Source organism: Mustela putorius, unplaced genomic scaffold (assembly GCF_011764305.1).
Source record: "Mustela putorius furo isolate JIRA1106 unplaced genomic scaffold, ASM1176430v1.1 tig00003845_pilon_pilon_pilon, whole genome shotgun sequence".
Lineage (NCBI taxonomy): Eukaryota > Metazoa > Chordata > Mammalia > Carnivora > Mustelidae > Mustela > Mustela putorius.
The window spans coordinates 96,259,937-96,283,599 of NW_025421998.1; the positions used below are offsets into that span (position 1 = coordinate 96,259,937).

The window sequence follows — 23,663 nt, forward strand, 5'->3', positions numbered from 1 at the left end:
ACTCCACCAAATGTCTACACTGGAATCCATGGAGCCTGTGAATAAATCACTTATATAGTAGGAGGAGTTTTGCAGGATGTGATTTAATCAAAATTCTGAGATGGGTTTATCCTGAGCCATTCAGCATCATCACAAATCCCTTAAATGCAGGCAGCTATAGAGTCAGTGTTGGAGGAAGAGATATAACAATGGAAGTAGAGGCGAGAGAGAAATTTGACAATGCTACGCTGCTAGCCTTGAAGACAGTGGAAGGAATCACTGTCAAGAAATGAGGGCAGCCTCTGGAAGCTGGAAATGGTGAGGAGAGGATTCTCCCCTGGAGCTTCCAGGAGGAGAGCAGCTCTGTCAGAACCTTGATTTTTGTTTTTTAAGACCCATATAGGACTCTGGCCTCCAGAACTATAAGACAGTGGATGCACTGCTTAGGCCAGTAGTTTGTGGTAATTTGTTACAGCAGCAATTTGAAACTGATACATCTGGAAACTTGAATCATGAAAAATTTAACCAATATGGTCACTTTTTAACCTATGGAACATCACATACTTTAGGTTTATCTATCTTTCAATATATCTATATCTGTTACCAAACACAAAATTTCCTGAAGTGCTAGTAAGGAGATCAGGAGGCGAAAGTTCTGTGCCAGGAGTTGAGACACTTGAGTTTTAGGTCAGGTCTGGCTGCAGAAAGCTGTGTGGTTTGTGCAGTCATTTTTATTTATTCACTTATTTTAGGAAGTCATTTTTATGTAATCTGAAGAGAAACCAGAGTATAGGAAGTCATTTTTAGATATAAGTTATTTCACTTGAAAATCATAGGTCTCAACAACCAATGACATTATTGTGATACTATCATCCTGACATTATGATATTATAATTATTCTAGAATCTAAGTAAAGGAGATAACATTCACAAAGTCCAGCCCACACATCATAGAAATTGTCATTTGCTGGCATATTATATAGAATGCATTAAAAAAAAATCAAGATGTAGTATCAACAAGATTTCTTTTCCTAATACATTCTATTAATAAAGAAAGTAATATTCTGCTATTCCCATAATGTAGTCCAAAGCATAAGAAATCACTCAGTGCAGCCTAAAGTAATGAAACTGGTACGCACTATTACATTTTAAAGTTTTACCAAATACTTGGAAATATTTAGTACTCTATGAATAGAAATGTAAGGCCTCCTTGAAAAACCTCTGTGAAAATACTTATTTGCAATTACGATCCTAAATTATGTAAATAATATAAACGTAATATTATAGGTATGACTATTGTGGAAAACAAATCTTTCACCCATGCATCACACACTTGAATTTACATAAATTTGTAAGAGAATTTTTTATTTCTGAGGTTTGAAAAGATTCTTAGTGGAAAATTATTAATGAAGAAAGATCAATCCTGGAATTTATAGCTAGCATTTCCCATTTATAAATAAAAATGAGCTATGAAAACATTAATGACTTTTCTAAATTAATCATAAAAAGCCACGGAGACTCTAAGTCATTGATGACTAACTAAATACGAAAGGGGGAAAATTTCTCCTGCCCATGTGTTGAGATGCATGATTTTTAAAAGAACACTTACAGGATACTGTATATAATTTTTGTATAAATGCAACTTTTCCCCCATAAAGTCGTGTTTGCTTCAACGTTCAGTGATCTTTATCCTCAGAAGGGCCAGCCAGCCCCAGCTGTTTTTTAATTAGAAACAAGATGGCCCTGTTGGTCTCCTCCCCTCCCCTCTCCTCTTTGTGGCAGTGAGCAGACAAGAGGGGGCCGAGGTGCAAGGCACCACCTGTCTTTGGGTCAGAACATATGCCAGGTATCTCCTGCAACCAGAGTTACCACTGTGCTTTGTCCTTCCCAAATCTGCATCCTGCCTGCTAGACCTACTTCCCTTGTGTCTTGCTTTGGTTGCCTTGGCTGACTTCCCTGGGGTTTGTCTCTTGAATACCTAGACTTCAAGGGTAGGTAGCACTATTATCCTGACACTAAAACCAGTCAAAGACATCACAAAGCAAAACAAAACAAAACCCTACCAAACAATTTATTATAGGATATGCATACAAAAGCCCTCAACAAAATAGAAAACAGAAACCATCAATATATAAAAAACTGTACATCATGACCAGGTGAGGTTTGTCCCAAGGAAGCAAGTTTGGTTTAACATCTGTGATTCAATTAATGTAATATACTATCTCAATAGAATTTTTTTAAAAACCACAAAAATCACACGATCATCTCAATAGACAAAATTTTAAAAAGCAAAATCCATGCTATTTTATGATAAAAAACACTCAACAAACTATGACTGGAATGGAATTTCCTCAATGTGATAAGGGACATCTATGAAAGACCAAAAGTTAGCATCATATAGTGGAAGGCTGGATACTTTCCATCCAAAATCAGTAACAGGACAAGGATGTTCACACTCGCTGCTTTCGGTATTATTTAAATATTTAATATTGTACTCGAGGTTCTAGTCAGGGCAATTTAGCAAGATAAAGAAACAAAAGAATCCACATCCATTTGCAAGAGTCCATGATCTTGAATATTAAAAAAATCCCAAGAAATCCTCTAAAGCACCATTAGTACTAATAAATGAATGCAGCAAGACTGCAGGATATAAGATCAATTCATACAAAATTCAATTTTATTTCTATATACTTGCAAAGAATAACCTAAAAATGAAATTAAGAAGAGAATTCCATCCATGATAGGATTAAAAGAATACAATACTTTGAAACCAAATTAAAAAAAAAAAAGGTAAAATACTTCATGAAAATAGCAAGATTTTGTTGAAAGAAATTAAAGATCTAAATGAAAGTACCCCAGGTTCATGGGTTGGAAGACTTAACATTGGTGTAAATGGATTTACTTCTTAAACCGATCCACTGAATCAACACAGTCCTTATCAGAATCCTAGCTGACTTCTTAGAAGTTAATAAATTAAACAAAGTATATAAACAAATTATGTCTATTGATAAGCTCTGTGCTATTTGCTCTACCATATTTTATCAACTCTAACATGTACATTTCCCCCTCATCTCTGCAATTATAATTAGGATTTTTTTCCTCAGTGAACATAAAATAAAAATGTATCCTATAATCGTTAACATCTCAAATGTGATGAAATAGGCATTTCACCTATTTGTAAACTCAAGAAAATGGTCTTGGTTGGGAAACGTTCACTAACAGCTTCCTTGGGTGGGTGACAGAGCCAAAAAAAAAAAAACCCATCCTGATTATCACCTTTGATCTCTAATGCATGTGATTTATGTGAAAATGTTAATATCTTCAATTCAAAGTGGGTCACAAGTTATCAAAGAATTAAGATACAAAAGAGACCTGGGTGCGTGGGTGGCGCAGCGGGTTAAGCATTCCATTCTTGTTGGCTCAGGTCAGGATCTCAGGATCCTGAGATTGAGCCCCACGATGGCAGCGCTCAGCACAGAGTCTGCTTTAAGGCTCTCTCTCCCTCTGCCCCTCTCCCACTGCACACTCAGTCTCTCTCTCAAATAAATACATCTTTTTTTTAGTATATGTGCTGTCGAAGCGAGCACATCAAATAAATAAATCTTTAAAAAGAAAAGGATACAACAGATACTGTCCTTGAATCACACAGGAAATACTGATATCACAGATTTGGAGTGCTATTTTTCCAGCACTGGACTAGAAAAGCAGTAATTAAAAATAGTAATGTAAACACCTAAAAAATACAAAACATCTCACACATTAGTGGCATTAGTTCACAATGAACCATGACACCTATATGCCAAGAAATCCCAAACTGCTCTCTCTAGCACGGCCCTCTCCCGGCACTGCAGACTCACAACACTAACGGATCGGAATCACTCTGACATAATGGAAGGAGGATTCAGGGTGCTTCTCACTGAAGCTGCATTATTACCCAGTGTAGTTTTAGAGATCCACAAGCTGTCCCCTTATGGCCTGGCACTTAAAAATCCTCACAGAGAACTCTTGCAGAACATCTTGGTACCTGTACACACTTACTACAAATTATTTTCCATTGAGATGAAAAATCTTTTCAAATGGTTTTCTCTTAATTTCTTCCCTTCAAAAATATTTCACGTGGGTTAGATTTGAGTCTTTTTCAAGTTAGTGCTATGAAATTATTTCATTCTGTCATTTATTTCTATACTTTGAAAGGGCATAAAAGAAGGAACAATGAATGCATAATTTCACACTCAATTTGAGTGTTATAAATAAGAGGGCTGGGCAAACCGAAAGCAATTCCATTTGATATTTTCTTAGGCCAAAGTGTAAAGAACTTAAGAGCTCCGTCCCAGAGAATTTAATTTCTTCTTCCTAAGCTTTTTCATTTCTAGGTTTCCCCATACGTGTGCCTTCCTCTTGTTTTTTCCCTCTTTATCCAAAATTCATTTTAGTGATTTCTTTTTAACATCAACTTACCTTTGATGGAAAGTCTTTCATTTACTAATTGGAAATAAGGAAAAATAGCACTATAGACTTGAATTTCAATTTTGAGTGCAACAATCCCTAAGGATGTGAATTTAGGCAAATTACTAGAACTACCATGTGTCCTCATCTGAAAAGTGGGGATATCTGGAAAATCTGCAGCATCAATTAACTATACCACTTATCAGGGTGAAGAAAAACCAATTAGAATAAAAGAAAGGTTACACTTATGCATATGGTAATAAAACTTTAGGATATCAAAGAAAAATGAGGTCTAAAGGACAGAGTTAAAAATGATTATCAATGCATAAGAGTTAGTTTGCTTAATTGCAGTTTCCTCAACAGCAAAAACAGAAACTCCAAAAGTATGGCCAAAAAGAGAATGAAAATAAGATTTTATTATCTATGTGGAGCTAAGCTGCTCATCAAGATGGTGGACAAAGAAAAGACATTTCCCGAAAGAAGTGCAGAGTCCTACTCATTCTTATCTTCTCCGACAGAACCTTGGTTTCACTCGGACCACCCCGTCTTCAGACACACACTGCGCACACCTAGCCTCTTTTGCATCGAGGATGGCTGCTTAGTAGTTCTGGCCCCTGAGGCAAAAGACTGCCCCTGAGGTGCAGATGGTGGAATCCCTAAAGCTTACGTTCCTGTCATGTGTGCTACCTATCTTCTCTTACCCTTCCTTTCTCCCGATGTTGAATGGGGACCTGACTGGCCTGAGTTGCAACATCTTAAGAGTTTGAGGCAAAGGCTCAGACCCTGTAACTACTCACCTCTGTACTTTGCTATATGAGGGAAAAAGAAATTAAAGCTTTTTTCATTTTTTAAAAAGATTTTATTTATTTGACAGACAGAGATCACAAGGAGGCAGAGAGGCAGGCAGAGAGAGAGGAGCAAGCAGGCTCCCCACCAAGCAGAGAGCCTGATGTGGGGCTCAATCCCAGGACCCTGGGATCATGACCTGAGCGGAAGGCAGAGGCTTTAACCCACTGAGCTACCCAGGTGCCTCCCCCTTTTTTTGATTTAAAGAGAAATTAAATCTTTTTTTGAAGCTCCTGTTTCAGTTAGTCATAACCAAACACATTCCTATTTGTTATGACTGAAGAAGAAAGAAAACTTAATTACCACCAAATATATGACTTTCTGAGAAAACCCAAGTGAATCTACACTCACATTTTTTAGGAACAATAAAAGAGGGATACCTGGGTGGGTTAGCCAGTTAAGGATCTGGCTCTTGGTTTCAGCTCAGGTCACAATCTCAGGGTCATGAGATGGAGCCCCACATGTGTGGAGCCTGCTTAAGATTCTCTCTCCCTCTTCCTCTGCCCTCGCCCCCCAAAACAGTGAGAGCATTCAGCAATATATTGATGTAATATACTTAAACCAATTTGATGTCTGTCTATATCCCACCAAGGAGCTCAGAGAATTGAAGTTTTTTTTTTTTAATTGAAGTTTTTAAAAGGTATAATTTACAGCATCAACACAAAATATAGGGTTCCTAGAAATAAATCTTATATAAGATGTATAGGATCTTTTGGACAAAAGTTTTACATTATTGAAAGCAGTTAAAAAGTTCTAAGTAAATGGAGACAGATATTATGTTTAGGGAAAACTCAATCACATACAGGAATTTACTTCCTCAATTGTTGTATTCTCCCAATTTATCTATAAATGAAAAATAATTCCAGTAAAACTCACAATAGAACTGTGTGCATGACCCTTGTCAAGTTCACAACATTTGTGAAGATCAAAAAGCCAAGAATAACCATAAAACTCTGGAAGAAGAAAGCTGAGAGACTCCATTAGCCATATTTGAGGATTTATGATAAAGCCACTCAGAGCAGTGTGGGATGAGCATAGAAAGAAGTGTGTAAGCCAAGAGAAGACACTAGAAATTCAAGTTCTCCCCCTGTACATGAAAACTTTCAGTTGGAGAAAGTAAGATAAATGGTGCGAGGGCAACTCATCATCAGTGATGAGAAAAATCAGATCTGTAGCCCGTATCATACACAAAAATCAATTTCAGGTGCAAGAAAAGACCTAAAAATAAGACTAGAACTATATTGTGAGAACGTCTCTATGACTGGAGAATAGAAAGATGACTTAAGACAAAAACTACAAATCCCCAAGAAAAAGATGAATACATTTGACTTCCGTTAACTTACTAACCTCAGTGCATACAAAAATGCCATAAACAATTGGAAAAGGCAAAGTATAGCCAGGAAGTAGATAATCAGGGTCTGAAGAACCTCTAATAATAAGAAAAAAACAAATAATCCAATGGCTAAATGGGCAAAAGAAAGTGATGCACAGAAAAAGAAACCAATGCTGCGCGGCTAGTAACTACAAAAAGATGCCTTCCCTCAGTCCAACCGGAGATAGTGATGAAATATCACTGACATGTATCAGGTCAGCAAAAATCTGATGAAACCTGACAATACCAAGAACTGCGAGAGGACACAGAGCATGGGAGCTCTTGTATTCTCCTGGGTGAGTGGACAATGGCGTACCCGCTGTCAGAGCAATGTGGCAGACCCAGTAAAGGTGAAGACGCTTCTCCCCATGATGCAGCTGTTTTCCTCCCAAGGGAACAGAGCCTAGAGAAGCGCCAGTACCAGACCCACGACACAGAACGTTCACAGTGTACTGCTGGGAACTAAACTATGGTCGAATCAGTAGCTTTAACACCAGCTGTCGAGTTTCACTTCTGCGTGACGGGTACAGAGGTACCTTTTCACAGTTATTTTAAAGACAGAACGTGATGAGAGATACTGCAAATTGAAACAGGTAAATCAGGCTCGTTTTCGAACTGTGGCATCATGTTTTGGAGGGGGTAAAGACTGGGGGAGAGCCAGCCTCCACTCCAGACCCCTCGAGGGAGATTTGGGTTTTTGTTTTTTGTTTTCTAAAGAAAGGCACGTGCAGCACCTCACTGGGAGATGTTCGTTCTCCTGCAAAGGGACCTTGAGTGTCTGGAGGTCCTAGCGGGAAATGCAGCTCTTATATCCTGACTGAAAAACGGTCCTCTGTCGGGAAGGTCATCCACTATGGCCCAGCACGCAGCTTCGGGAGGGATGCACAAGGAGCCGCAGTGAGGATGGAAGGCGGGAACTGACTAGTCAGCCACATCAGCCGAATCAACACTGGCGATCAGTGGGGTGACAGACCTGGCAGCCAGATCACCCTCCTGTCCCTGAGGGAGATTTTGATAGGTTTCCCTAGGAGCACCTGCATATTCTCCTTGACCTAAGAAGCGATCAGCACCTGGCTGAGTTACTGCACCTCCTTTCTCCTTCCTGGGCCAACCTGTCACTTCATGGGTGTGACTGACAAGCTGACATTGACCTTAGGGCTCTGCTTTCACAACGACAGCGAGTGAAGCGGGGATCCTGCCCTCTCAGTGGAAGAAATCTAGACACTGCTTTTCAAGTTGACATTGCTTCATTTCCCAGCTGTTACTACTACTTTTTCGTGACACAATATTACCTATCACGAGACCCCCTTAGGTAGCACTCTCACCACAAAAAACTGATGAAACACTGTATCTCAATTCTCTGGCTTTGCCTACTCTATTAAGTTGCTAGTTATATATTTTACATAAAATTGTAGGGGAAAATACTTTTTTCAAAAGTCAAAGCAATCCGTAAATATATTAATAATAGTGCGTAGCATTTCTGTAGGAATGAAACAGTCATCACCGACAGTAAGATTAAACACCACATCATGCCCAAGGGCCCCTTCCCAGGGTCAACTTTATTACACAATTAGAATTAGGACATGCGTATTACGTGGGACACAGAGGATCAGAGGATGTTCTAACGAGCCCAGAAGCAGCCTGGGTAATACTCCAAGTCTTCCCCATCGTCGTCAGGGGAAGGAAGCAGGGCCACACCTGGACTGGCAGCCCTCGTCCCTGCTCAGTGCCCCTCCGGTCTTAGTGCCAGCCCTGAGAAGTGAGGTCCCTGGCACATCCAGAAGGACGTCACCAGTGTCGAGACTGGGTCCCAGGAACAAATGGAACTCCAAAGAGTACAATTGTTTTAGGTTGGAAATGTCTTAAAAAAATGTTTCTAACAGGAGCTCATGTCAGTTTCAGCTAAACAGTTTCAAAGCCTGTCACATTTCTGTGCACTAGAGCAGATCTGTCTCACCGTCCTTTCAAATTCTGATGAGCTCTCCAGACATCTACCTCAAAAATATCTCTAGTTTTCCCTAATTGTTTCAGGACTGGTTCATAGAAAAGTCTTTTAAAATATCTTTTTATCTTCAAATTACTTACTTCTTGAAATATTTATTTCCTTGTGGGAACCTAAGAGTTTTACATGTTACAAAAGAATGACGTGGTTCCATAATTTGGTTTTTGTAACAGTAGAGGAAAGTGGTCAATCAGGAGACAATCCCTTTGACATTCAACCAAAGCTCTTTGACTAAATTATTATTATTCTTAAAGAGACTAGAGCTGACCTATTTCACAAGCCTGATGGTGTATTGTGGAATCAGCATTTATTTCATGAAAATACCCACCTCAATTTTTGTTCCTTTCAAATCAGACAGTTTCAGTATAACTAGGACCTATTACAGTTAGTAAGCACTGGGAAACATTTTAAAACAGTAAAAGCAGCTAATCTCAATCTGAGAGGTTTGACTATGAAAAGAACTTGCTACTTTAGTTAGAATAGCTGCTTCTCTAGAAATGTAAAGAAGGTTTCAAGAACACAAAATCTTGAAGAGGGTTAGGCAAAGAATTCTTAGATTCAACACCAGAAGTATAATCCATGTGAAAAAAAAAAATCAGACTTCATCAAAATTAAATTAATGAATTTAGTTAATTTGCCAGTCATGTATCTGATAAAGGACTTGACTCTGGGATATATAAGGAAATCTTACAACTCAAACTAAAAAGGGAAATAATACAATTAAAATATAAGCAAAAGATCTGAAGACATCACTCCAAAGAAAATATACTAATACCCATAAGCACATGAAAGGGTGTTTGACATGATAAGTCACTGGTCGGGGGAGCAAATAAAACCATAAGATACCACCACATATCCACTAAGATGTGTCAAAACAAAAAGACAGTAACAGCTGGTGAGGCTGTGGGAGAAACTGGAGGCCTCACACATCACTGGTAGGAATGCAAAATGGTGCAGCTCCTTTGGAAGATAGCCTGGCAGTTCACAGAAAGGTTAAACACAGACTACCTTTGACCTAACAGCAGATATATATATATATATATACACACACATACACACTTTTTTTTTTTTAAAGAAAGAAAACCTCCCTTTGTGCAAGGGTTTTACTTACTGAGGTTCCACTTTAGGCCTGTTGTCGTAACATGATTGCAAGACTGTCCAACAGGAATAAGGCCGCACCAATCACCTTCCATTCCGGTATCTACATGCATTTTGTGCTTTCCCTGAAGTAGAGAAGGAATGACAATCAGCAGAGGGAAGAGAAAGGACAGGACATCAATGTCACTGAAGATCTGGGCCTCTGCACCAGGTGCCATGCCAGAACTTCACGGGGTTATCACACTTAATCCTAATAACAAATTTAAGTAGTACGTCCCGAATAATCCCAGGAACGTCCACCTGACTTAATCCTAGCCACAATTTTACAAGGTAGTTTATTGTTAGTTGTTACTTTCACACATGAGAAAATTGCAGTTTGCCGAGATTACATGTGTCCAGGACCACACAGATAACAAGGGGGCAAAATCAGGACTCCCAGCTATACTTGCTCATTCTAAAGATTAAACCGATTCCACATGCTAGGGTTTTAATCAAACACTTGCTTAAGTGTAAATAAAACATTTCTCCCTAAGTAAAATCTCTACTTTATCTTATAAGTGGACTTCTGGCTTTCAGAATTCAATGTCAGTCCTGCTAATGGTTAATCTGCTTCCTATGTCCATGGCTACTCTAGAGGATGCTCAGTTCTCAGTGAGAACCTCTACTGGGAAATAGTATCTACCTTGAGGAATGAGTATGCTTCTCCCATCTGGATTATGAAAACTGATATAATTTACTATGTTATCAAGTTTTCAGTTTATAAGCAGGTTAACGTTAAATGTAATGTTTAATCAAGGCTACAGCATTTGTTTTTAAATAAAATACTTGGAAATTTCCTCTTCTTCTACAAAGTAATGACTTTCCATTACTTTTCTATTCTATTCATTATCCTCAGAATATATGGTCTTTATAGAAAGATACCTCAAGTCCTTATGGGGAAAATGCCAAGGCACACATCTATTCAATAATGACACAGAAAAGATATTTTCCATAATTCATGTAACTCTGAGGGTGTTAAAGATGTTCTTTATTTTAATAAAATATTATTTGAAAGCTTAATATATGACACATTACCAGAGTAAGGTACTTATGCCACCTTTTACAGGATTTTATTCCAAGTATGCCTTTTGTATTATGTTATGGGCTCTGGGAACCTACTCTGCTCCACAGAAGACCTCAGCGTATGAGTAGGCTTTGTCTTTAGTCAATGGATTGCTTTTATTAGGAAAACAGCTCTCTAAATTACTTATCAGTTCTTGAAATGTAACACAAGTTCATATAGATCTCTACTACCTATACAACTCATAAATATGCATTTCTATTTGAACACTCAGTCAGAAGGCATAAATTCAATTAAGAGTGCTTAAATATATTCAAACACAAAGACCATTTAAAGAAAATATAAAATACATCTGAACTTGATGCCCATGACTGGAAGAAAAGATGGGCAACACAGGTAGACAAACACCAAGCGATGGATTAGACACACTTGGGAGAAAAGTGGGTGTACTGAAAACACAATGCCCTGTGAAAACAATGCCACACGAAACAGAATTGGGATAAAGTACAGAACCCATCAGGGGTGTCTGGGTGGCTCAGTAAGTTAAGCATCTGCCCTCAGCTCAGGTCATGACCTCTGGGTCCTGGGATCAGGTCCTGGGATTGAGTCCTGCATCAGGGTTCCAGCTCAGCAGGGAGTCGGCTTGCGCGCTCTCTCTTTCTCTCTCTCTCTTTCCCTCTGCCCCTCCCCCATGCCCTCTTGTGTGCACATGTCTCTCTCTCCCTCTGTCCATCCCTATCACTTGTTCTCTAATAAATAAATTCTTTAAAAAGAATTACAGAACCCATCTATGTAAGTTGAAATAAATACAAACACATCAATACACTTTTTCTAACAACAAAATTTAAAAAGATGTTAAAAATTTAAATATATATGTATATATATGTGTGTGTATATATATATGTGTATGTATATATGTACACACACACACACACAAACACGTCTGCCTATGGGAAAAATAAGGAGAATGGGAATGTGGTAGAGGAATTAAAGGGAAATGGATTAAATTAAAGGCAAATGGATCAACCAATGAGGATTCTTGCCTGGACCAGAGATGATAATGTGCCACGAACAAACCAGCATAACTGACTCAACACTGAAATCTTATAAAAAGAACAATATGTTGTTTAGATACAAAGTGATACAAGACAGAAATTCTTAGACTCCTCTGAAGAAAAAAATAGGAAAATATTTTAATAATTCTGAAGAATAATTCAAGTAAGAGGAATAAGTGGGACATGGCAACGGAAAAACTTAGGAGTGAAATGAAAACTAATCTTCTTCCTGAATAATGATCTCTGTTGTTTTAGATCAATTCAGAGCAAAGCACAGAGACTATTATTACAGCTATGGAAACATTTTACATATTTGGAGTAAAAGCAGTCACTGTCAGAAGGCATGGGTTCGGGCAGGGGGTGGAAGAAAGCACAGGGGCCCTCACCTTCTCATCATGTACATCCTAAAAGAATCAAGAAATAATGCCTCAAGGGGTAGACTTTTAAAGGGGAGGGATTTATAAATTGCTCCTGGCCTGAGTAGCTGGTAATATGGGTAGCGTGCCTAAGACCAAAAAGGGGACCGAGAAAGGAGACTTGAAATGTCTCTGGCCTCCCTCACAAACCTCCATGCCAGCGTCCAAGAGGTGACTCACGCAGCTGTCCATGCGAACAATGTCATCACTGCATGGAAGGGGAAGATACTGACCGGAGACCCGATCAGGTGCAGGAGAGTCAGGGGCAGGATGTAGGCCAGGGGTTCCCTGCTGCCTGTGAGGGAAGAGAAATCAACTCCGTGGAGGGTGCACGCGTGCAAAGCTGTGACTCGGTGGCAGGACACTCACTGATGGGGTCGGGCGACAGGGTGGGTCGGTGGGGCGCAGGAGGTTGTTAGGGCAGCAAAGCTGTTCTGTGGGACATGACGAACACGTGAACTTATGTATTTGTCAAGACCCAAAGAATCTATAACACAAGCAGTGAGCCCTAAAGTAAATTATGGGCTTTTACAGATAATAATATACAATACTGGTTCATCACCTGCACACAAGTCTCCCACTAATGTAAGACAATAGGGGAAATTGTGAGTTGGAGAGGAGATATATGGAAACTTTGTCTAATTGGCTCAATTTTCTATAAACCTAAAACCATTCTAAGAATAGTCTACTAATTAAAAAGAAAAAAAGTCTCTCCATGACCCTCCGTCTCTCATCCCTTAATGGGACTGGCAGCGCTGGGACAGCAGGCGTGCCACCTCTGGCGGCCAGGAGCCCAGTACTGCACCGAGAGAAAATGCAGCCGCTTCTCAGCACCATTACAACTTAGGTGGCTTCCCCACCCCCCCCACTAAAAAACAGGGCTTTGTTTGTTTAAACCATGAGCTGCCTTAATTTCTTTGTACAGAATTTTTCCCTCAGTTGATTTACATTGGCTAGCTTTGTCAGACGAGTTTGAGCATTGCTTCTCCCTACCACTCTCCCTTACAGAAATAACTCTGAAGGTATAGATGCTAAATATAACACAAATTATCATCCACGGATGCAAACATAACACACTTTAACAAACTCTGAAAGCCTCCTTCGGATGAAAGGGAGTGTTGTGGAAATTGATTTCCTTAGGAGTGCTTTGGTTTAAGTAGCAAAGGAATAGAAAGTGGTGGTGGCTTTTCCCGTTGGTGGATCCTGGCCCTATAAGGGCTGTCCTGCCCGGGTCCGCATCAGAAAGCAGAGCATACTAGAGGGGCTGCAGGTAACCCGCAGCCTCCTGAGCAGTGGGTGGGAGGCAGGACCAGAAGGGCAGGAACGCTCACCCAGCCCAGAGGGCTCCACCTCTGTCTCGGGTAGCAGCATCTTTGACAAGGGGGCCCACTGTTAGAGACTGGGACTTCATTCCTTATCAAAGAGGGATTTGTGTGTCCTTGTCCTTATTTTTAGTGTGTTATAGTTAATCCCTATCTTTGACTGAAGGCCTTCCTCCCTGTTTGTGGTCTATGTGACAGTTTGGTCGTGGTTAGCTAAACACATTAGTATGCTTGGTGTTCTAGCTAACTTCTGTAGAGAAGGGTGAGGGAGCTGGGTGGGGGTGGGGAGGGGTTGGAGGTGATACAGGCGAGGAGGATAGGGAGTGCACTCTTCATAATGAGCACTGGGTGATGTATGGAAGTGCTGGATCAGTATATTGCACACCTGAAACTAATATAACACTATGTTAACTACACTGGAATTTAAAATTAAGAAGGAAAAAAAAAAAAGAATGGTGAAGGAAGTGAGGAATGATTTCTCAACTGGTAGACATTAAGTCCCTAAGAGAAGATTCTTCAACTTGCATCATATAATGCAAAGGAAACAGCACATATACATGTTAAGTTTTATTATCCCAGGGAGAGGATGCTGTTATAAAATCCACTGATTTAAATGACACGGTGGTAAGCTTTCTTTTCGAGGCTTGCTATATATTCACTGCCTTCCTCATTATGTTAACATTCAACACACCTTAAAATTTTTAACCTGGGAATAAACTAGTTTGTGAACTTGAGAAGTCACAGATAGGTTTCAGCCTGCAGTCAATTAATATTTTTTCTTTTGTTCCAATAAGATGTTTAGCCATATGTGAACAGTCTTAGTGTTTATAAATATGCAGATTTAACTTTGTATGGTTAAAGGTGAACAATATTATGCTCTTCTCCTGTATCTTCAGTCAGTGTGATGTTTTTTAAAAAATGAACAACAAAAGGAATTTTTGTTCATTCCTCAGATTTCTCAATTCATAATATATGCTAGCCTATATGTGATTTGACACAGGCAGGCATACAGCCTGACACTAAAGAACTTCCCTAAAGATTTATGCCATTACTGGAGTCTAGAGGCACATGAACTAATCATTGACTTCCATCTACTCTCATGAATCATTGCACAAGTTCCTGCTTTGTCCCCTGTTCTGAGCTAAGATAACTCTTTGAAGTCAAAGGCAGTTCTATATAGTAAAGATGGGGCAAAAATCAATCAGACAGTTTGCTTTTCCAATTGTGGTTATTTTTAACATATTAACAACCTCAATAAGGTATGAAATTGTAATTTAGTGAAAGGTAGCAGAGTTACTGCTTGGCACCCGTGCTGGAAATCATACTTATGAGCATGTTAAAGGCAGTCAGCATCATAAAATCACTTTTGCTAGACTGCAGCGTCAACTGAGAGCAAAACATACACAGATACCTAAAAAGAAAGGGTAAGAAGCCACCGTCACTTTGTATTATGCTTCCTCTTTGCAAATGACTATGATGCCACTGAGAGATTAGATGAAGTTCACCCTAGATTTTGCTTTTGCAAATATATCAACAAGCCATCACAAATGTTTCTCTAAATCGTTAAATACAATTAACTATGCCAAGTTTCATGGCAAGAGATCTTTGTGTGGATCTCACAAAATATGTCGCAGTTTAACAAGACCATTCAAAAGCAGTCGAATCCAGGAAGAAGATAAACGTATTTTCTATTTAGTGCAGAAGATTCAGGAAGCAGGTGCCCATACCAGTTATAAAGTGGATGACCACTCATCAGATGGCTGTTAATGCCGCACTCACACCCCGTGGCTACCTGCAGCTAAGATTTCTGGCACACGGACCCAGTATGAATGAAACACCACTGCACACCGATGAAACAGGATAACCTCTGATAGCTCATTTTTTGTTAGTTTGTCCAGATACTTAAAAATTTATCAACAAACACTGCAGGAAAGGACAGGGAAAGGCGTGGATGGAGGTACTTGCATTGTACTTGCCAGGAAAAGAGGCTGCCCCTCTCACCAAACACAGACCTCTGCAATGGTGCACTTTCGTGCTGAGACTGTTCGTGGCCCGAGAGTACTCGCGAGAGCAATGGCCTCCACAGTGAATCTGGAAGGCAGCTATGCTCACCACTATACCACCGACGCCTGCTACCACAGTGAATCTGTAGCTGTAACATCTCAGAGCTAGAAGGCTTGTATCTCTACTTTCATTCTGCTTCACAAGTGCAGAATTCAAAACACAAGTGTGCTGGTTTTACTCAAAGTAGTCTGTAAAGAATTAATGTTACATATAAATATATTTACATATTTTATTTAAGATATTTCCTTTTGAAAATTCCCTAATAGCTTCCCTGTAGATAGATTTAGAGTTTCCGACCACAGCAGAAGCACATTTTCCAAAGAGCATTCCAAAGAGCAAGACTCCCAGGATCTGGTAAGATCGGAAAGATTCTCTTCCTGAAGTCACAATGCGCTCCAGCATGATTAGATGTTCTAGGTAGTTCTGTAGCGAAGAAATGCTGTTTACCTGCGTGAGAGCTTCCCTAAACTTACCTGACTACAGATCCCCCTCCTGCCCTCAAATAACACCTCATAATTACCCATGGAATCCGCATTTCAAGAAGCCCATGTAGGAAAATACTAATTCGGAATTATACGCTCCATCCAAAATTATAATACTTTGGTTTAATATTTCCACAGCCAGAACACTTCAGTAATGTGTTCTGAAATTAAGAATCTCTGCCTGATTTTTCTATTGGAAATTATTAGATAACTTCAGGCTGAAATTGTATGTTTTGACATGAGGTAGACTTACTCTCTGATTAAAAGATTAATGACAATACTGGTTTTCAAAAGAATGCCTCCTGCATGCTAGTTAAGCTAGTTTGTTAATTCAAAATTAAAAAATATTTATGAAATACCTACTATTGCTAGAGATAGTAGAATATTATGATAGGATAATTTCCTCATTAATGCCCAACACTAGCTATTTCAAAATAAACCTGATGGAACTAATAGTCATCCAATATTTTCTGTCACTCTGTATTGATGCTTTTTTATGTTGCTTCCATTCTGTCTTAACCCCACCCCCCCCACCCCCCCGCCTTTATAGCAGTCAGGGGAGACATCTGGTGAGTGCCCTCATGCTCGAGTGTCAGAAACCTACTCTTGGCTCCATCCAAAGCTACAGACATTTCAAATGATGACTTCTAAAGATAATACTTAGCCCAGAAGCAAGCATTTCTAACAGGATAGGTTATGCCAAAACATGTATTTTGAGTTAGAGTGAATGCGGAATTTTCAAGTAGTTTCAGATGAGAATAATCAGGATTGCCCATGTTCTGCTATTCCTATGCTGTTTCTCCAGCAAGTTTGTTAACCTGGACAAACTTCTGAGCAAAGGGCAAGCTCCACTCTTTTATGAAAATTCCTTGTGACTTTTAGTTAACACAGATGACTTGCTTCTAATGGCTACCATCTTTATACTAGCATTTTGTTACCATACTGCATGTTTCACACAGGTGCATGTTGTATCCTTTAAAAGAATAGAATGGATTTGAAGGCAAAGACCGCTGCCTTTTATTTCTGTTGGATTTACAGCACAATGGAAGAAACATATTAAGTGACTAATAAATATCTGATTGATCAATGGCTTAGAGCAAAATGTATTGATAAAAATTGTCAATATGCTTAGTAAAATCTTTATCAAAGCTTGAGTACATGAGGGATTGTTTAGTTGAACTCAAAGAACTCAGTACACACATGTAGACTTCTTTGTGTAGATAGCGTTTGCCTAACTGGACACCAGGACAGAGGCACGCACCACCAATAATTATAAGCACTTGCCAACAGTACTCAAAATACACTTCAAGGTGTATACAGAGTACACACTTTATGTGTGTAACATGGGATTTACAATACTACCTCACTGGGTTGTTTTGAGGGCTAAGTGAGATACCACATATAAGGAGCCAAGAACAGGACTTCCAACATTCACGTTACAAATTGATTTACTCGCTCTTCCTCTATCAGGTCATCCAAATTTAAATGGAACAGAAGTTTTCCCTCCACTCTTCTCTGCTTCTTATTTTATAAAATCCTAGGAACTTTGACCCAGTAATTTTTGAAGGAGAATAAATGTGATTACTCCTAAGACCAATCTAAAGTATTAGAGGGAAGGGAGAAAAGGAAATTTTTTTCTTTAAGCATTTTACATTAAACCTTCATAGAGCATTAATTTGTCTTCATGAGAAGAATCATATTTTCATTTGCTTTATAAAAACTCTAGTTTTTAGTAAACTTAAAAAAAAAGTTCCCCTATTTTGAAATTGTCCTTTTAATTAACATACAATGTATTATTTTTTTCAGGGGTATAGGTCTTTGAATCATCAGTCTTACACAATTCACAGCACTCACCATAGCACATACCCTCCCCAATGTCCATCACCCCAGCACCCCATCCCTCCCACGCCCCTCCACTCCAGCAACCCTGTTTGTTTCCTGAGATGAACAGTCTCTTATGGTTTGTCTCCCTCTCTGGTTTTGTGCCATTTCATTTTTTCCTCTCTCCCCCTATGATCCTCTGTCTTGTTTCTCAAATTCCACATATCAGCAAGATCATATAATTGTCTTTCTCTGATTGACTTATTCCACTTAGCATAATACCCTCTAGGTTCCATCCATGTCATTGCAAATACCAAGATTTCAATTTTTGATGGCTGCATAATATTTCAGTGTGTGTGTGTGTGTGTGTGTGTGTGTGTGTGTGTATACCACATCTTTTCCTTCTTTATAGGGGTATAACACGAACTTTGACCATCAATTTCAGGAAAGTTCTAAGAACTTCTGAGGTCTCTTATCTAGTCATCACATCCAAAATGCAATTCTTTGTTTTCAAAATGCTCAATATGAATTGAGCCTACTACTAAGGTAACACGAGCGTCTCTTTCTTTCTTTCTTTCTTTTTTTTTTTAAGATTTTATTTGAGAGAGAGAGAGAGCATGACAGTGAGTACACGTGCATATGAATGGGAGGAGGGGCAGAGGAAGAGGAGGGCCAAGCAAACTCCCCATTGAGCAGGGAGCCTGATGGGGGAGGGAGGGCTCTTGGTCCCAGGACACCTGACATCATGACCTGAACCGAAGTTAGATTCTTCACTCACTGAGCCACCCAGGTGTCCCTAAGACACTTTTATTTTTTTTTTTCTTTTCTGTGCAAGCAAACAATTTAAATACAATTCAGTTCGGCCTCTAAATCCACTGGCTTAGTTTTTAAATTCTCTCATAATTGGTCAAGGGTTGATGAGAATAGCAGCACTGCAATATACGCTTCAGCTTTCCTCCTTGTATCATCAATCGCCCCCAACCTTCCCTCTATAACACAGCTGTATGCAGAATCACAACAGAGCTCCCCACATCACTCAGGCACCAACACGCTCCTCTAGCTGACCTCTCCCTTTCGTCAGGCTCAACAAACCCCACCCATACTCTTTTCTCTCTTCTCCCAGAAGCTGCAGGTCAGTAGGACTGGAAGGAGAGCAGAAGAGAAGGACAGAATTTCTGGAAGGATCCTGTTCATTATCCTGTCTGAACAGATTCCGGGAAGTGTTTCCAGTTGCAGAGATGCAGCATGGCTGATGTTCAGCATGCTGAGTTGGGCGTCTAGTTTTTGTCCCCCCCGCCACTCATGTTCACAATGCTCATAGCATGTTGTTGGTACTCCCGAAGAAGAGGGGAGAGAAAGAATGCTCTGCAATTATTTATCTCAAACTCCAGCATGACTACCAAACTTTATAAACTAGAAGAAATAAGGAGAAAGCTCCAGCTAAAGAAAAAGAGAAGTGACGTGCAATTTTTGAATATTGGCTACGTCCTAACATTCCACTGTGGTGCCCATAGTTCCCACAACAAGCTTGAGTGGTAGAGTTACTACTCGGAGGTCACAGACTACGTACAGTCATTAGCTTGCTCAAGATCACTCAACTAGTAACTGGGAAAGGTGGGGTCTACACCTCAGTATGGCATCATTTTAAAATCTACTTTTTTACTATATTATCATGTTTTTCTGGGCTTCTAACTTCAAAAGCCTGCCAGAATATGTCATTTCTTTGCTCCTCTTCTCACTTTTATTTTTTCCTATATTCACTGTCCAAGTTAAGCTTTTGTATGACCCTGTCCAAAGTTCATCATAAAGAACAAATACATGAACAATAAATGAAGGAATTAATAAGCGAATGAACATCTATCTTCCTTGACTTCATCCACTTATCTTCGACATTCCTCATTCTATTTACACATCCTTGTTCATTTACTTGTCCTTTGTTAGTGGCTAAATATAGGGAGGATGCTGATAAGAATGTTTGGGGCATACATTGGTGTTTTCAAAACATGCTACTGAGTTTTCCGGAAGTTCACAAAAAACAGTGCAAGCAAACCAATGACTGGACTAAGATTAAGGAAATTAACACACTAAAGTAATTTTTAAGACTTGGCTACTTTCAGTCAGGAACCAATAGGACAATTTTGTTTCTCCCCTAGATTCTAAAATAGTAATCGGAAGCAGCTGGATTTTACTCAGATGGTGCAAGTCCCAAGACGCAGCTCAGACATCACCTTCTCCATCATTCCTCTCCAGGGCCCTCCCTGAACCCGCAACCTGGATACCTACACACACTTGAGACTCCATAGCATACTATTTTACATCTAACTCTCTCACTGGAACGTAAACACCTCAAGGAGAGAAGCCATGTCTTATTCATTTTTATATCTTTAAAATTTTGTACATTGTTAGACATTTAGTAGGAATACAATAAATATTTACCGGAAAGGGGGCACTGAGCTCATCCGTTTCCGTGATAACTACTCTCAACCTCTAATTTATGTGACAGCTACCACCCTCACTGTCCTGTCTTTGATCTTCTTTACATTAAAACTCGTAGATTTACTGCTTACTAATTCACTATTTCCAATTCCTCGCTTCCAATTCTCTTGCATTCATTCCAGTTAAACTTTTGCTTATACCTCCCTATTTGCTTTCATCAAGATAACCAATGACCTCCAAATTGTTAAACCCAATGGCCAGTTATTCGTCCTCACCTTCCAGTAGAATTCACAATGAGTTATTCCTCTTTCCCCCCGACATACCATCTTTCCTTTGCCTGCAGACCACCACACTCTTGGCTCTCCCTCTTCACCCCCAATTTCTTGTGCTGTGTCTTCCTCTTCTCTCCGGATCCTAGGGCTCCGTCTCTGTCTCAGCTAGATCCACTTGTCCAAAAGATCTAGCTATGCCCTTTGTGAGCTGAGCCATCTAGATCTTGGCAAATCCCCAATTTTTATCCCTAGCTGAGACTTCTCTAACTCTGCTCCTGATCATCCAGCTGTCCCTGTGATACACCCTGATCTTTGACCTCAAACCTACCCTATCTTTATCGGAGTTGATATGGACTCCATCTTTCCAACTGCTTTGGCAAAAAGTTTTTCCTCTTTTCTTACACCCATAAGGAAATCCTACTGGCTCTCTTTCTCATTATACCCAGATTCCTATCACTACTCATAATTTCTTTTACTACCACTCTATCCAACGCCCCATAACAAGATCTCTCCTTGTCCCAATAGAGCTTATTCTCAAATCAGCATCTACAGTGATCCTCTGACAAAGTCAACTCAGACCTACCTACCTCCACACTGACCGTCGAGACAAACACTCCTAGCTTTCTGGAAGCTTTCCATTTCCCCCTTCTAGCCCTGAGAAGTATAGCTAGGCTTTAGGTTCTGACCATGGAGTGGATCTGAGAGAAATGTTGTCATTATTAATGAATCTAGGTTCTGAGCTAGCCGGAGGGAGCCTGTTCTATGCACAGCACTGTGGTTCAGGGCACAGGTGCTGAAGAAAGACTTCATGGATCTAAATCCCTTTTCACCATGTTTGTATTTCATTTTTTAAATCTATAAAACCAGAACAAAAGGATTGTTGAGGATTAAATGACTTGATATGTGAGGTACTTAGAATAGTGCCTGCCACAGAGTGAATGCTCTATAAACATTCACTATTATTAAAAGGATTAAAACGGGCAACCAAACAACGCATTACTTTCAATTTTAGACAGTCAATTTACTTGCCTCTCATTTTTCGTGTCAACAATGTTAGGATAATTTTGTCTGCTAAAAGTAACCTGAAAAGTACCCCATTATATATTGTGTGTTGGTAAAATGTTGTCATAAATATACCTTTCAAGCTAGACAGACCATCATCTTAACTGTTACAGTATTTTGGTACCTCTTAGATGAGGCAAGAGTCTTCAGTGTAAGAAAGTTGAAAGTACTGATTTTTGCAGGGAAAAGTGGATAGTTTTTTGATATGGTAAGATTTCTAGATAAATATCATGCTTTAATGAAGCTTCGCTTTATATTCTGTGCTGTCAAGATGATTATCCTGAAGGCCCAGGGAGGCATATTGGGTGCAATGCAGTGGGTCTGCAGTAAGGAACACCTTCAGTGTAAGGAATACGGCAGTCTTCACATTTGTCACAGATCACGTGTGCTGTTTCCGTAGTGTAGTGGTCATCACGTTCGCCTCACAAATTGTGTTGCACAACAATCATCCTCATAACTGAACCAACTAATCTTTCATCCTTTCCCATTCATACAAGTCTGCGAGTTCATGTATCTCTTTTTCATATTTCTCGGTGGTAGTCAGTCTCCAAAATGGCACCCAATGAACCTTGCATCCTGGTATTTATGTCTTTGTGTAGTGATTCCCCACAGCGAACAGGACAAGCTTGTATATCAACTGGGTACTGAAGAAGTGTTGGTGTGTGACTTCTAGGCTAGGTCCTAACAAGTCTGACAGCTGCCCCCTTGCTGGCTTTTATAGATCACTTGCTCTGGGGGAAGTCAGTCACCAAGTCATGAGGACATTCATACAGCCCTGTAGAGGTCCATATAGGGAGGGATGAAGCTATCCCTCTCCCCAACCAGCTAGCACCAACTTGCCATGTATGCATGAATGATTTGCCTTGGAATCCTAGAACTGTGATGCCCAAGGCAAATGAACTTCATGAGACCCCTCCAAGCTTAAAGCACCCAGAAAAGCCCAAATTCTAAACCTTCAAAGAAAGCTTGAGATATAATAAATGTTTACTATTGTTTTCAGCTACCAAGGTTTGTGGCAATTTGTTCCACGGCAATGGATGACTAATGCACCCTCAAACTTTGCTGTCCCTTTCTGGGTGCCTGTGCCTGCACTGCTTTATTTAGATCTCCATTGCTTTTCCCCTTCTCTTCGTGTGCCCTCTCTACTTCTTCTTCCGTAAAACAGAATAGGCAAATACACACACACACACACACACACACACATATTTTGTTTACAAGAGTGCATGGAAACAAAAGTGGAAGTATGGTAAGTGGTTTCCAAAAGACAACTACCAGCTCTTCTTTGCCCCCTTCTCTGTGGGTTATTGGGACTGATTCTCCCTCATCTTTATTCTTTCTTAAGCTACCAACTCGGGGAAGGGGAAGAGTGAAGTTGGAGGCACAAAAGATTCCCCAACAATCATCGAATTTCATCTTAATGAAATTAAGATAATACAAGCAGAAAAACATTTTTTGTTTAAAAACATTATTTCATACATTCAAAATCACTGTACTATATGTGATTATTTAAAAAGACCACATCAAAGCAAAAATGAGCCCAATTTCATAATGAATTTGGCGTTATAAGAAAAAAAGCATTAAAATAATGGACATTAACTATCTTACACTCCCTGTCCCAAAGTTATTTAATATCATCCAAATAAATGATAAAATGTGACCAAATAGTTATTTTATTTATTTCAGTGAGAGACAGAGAGTACAGCATGAGCTGGGGGTGGGGAGAAGAGAGGGAAAGGGAGAAGCAGACTCCCTGCTGAGCAGGGAGTTCAATGTGGGGATTTGCTCCCAAGACCCTGGGATCACCATCTGAACCGCAGGCAGTCGCTTACCTGACCAAGCCGCCCAGGCGCTCCCCCGCCAAATAGTTATTTTTAAATTTGCTCTGAATACTATAAAGTTTCCAAAACTTGATCCTCTAATGCCAGACATAC

General features: G+C 39.7%; 1 protein-coding gene across 2 annotated transcripts in view; it reads right to left on the minus strand.

Annotated features, from left to right (window-relative positions):
* Window positions 1-23,663, minus strand: part of TPK1 (thiamin pyrophosphokinase 1) — a 335,576-nt gene that overhangs the window by 78,165 nt on the left and 233,748 nt on the right. For both annotated transcript variants that reach the window (XM_045063116.1, XM_045063115.1), the window contains exon 8: window positions 9,756-9,867. In XM_045063116.1, the coding sequence (XP_044919051.1) occupies window positions 9,756-9,867 (112 nt within the window). The remainder of the gene's footprint in view (window positions 1-9,755; window positions 9,868-23,663) is intronic.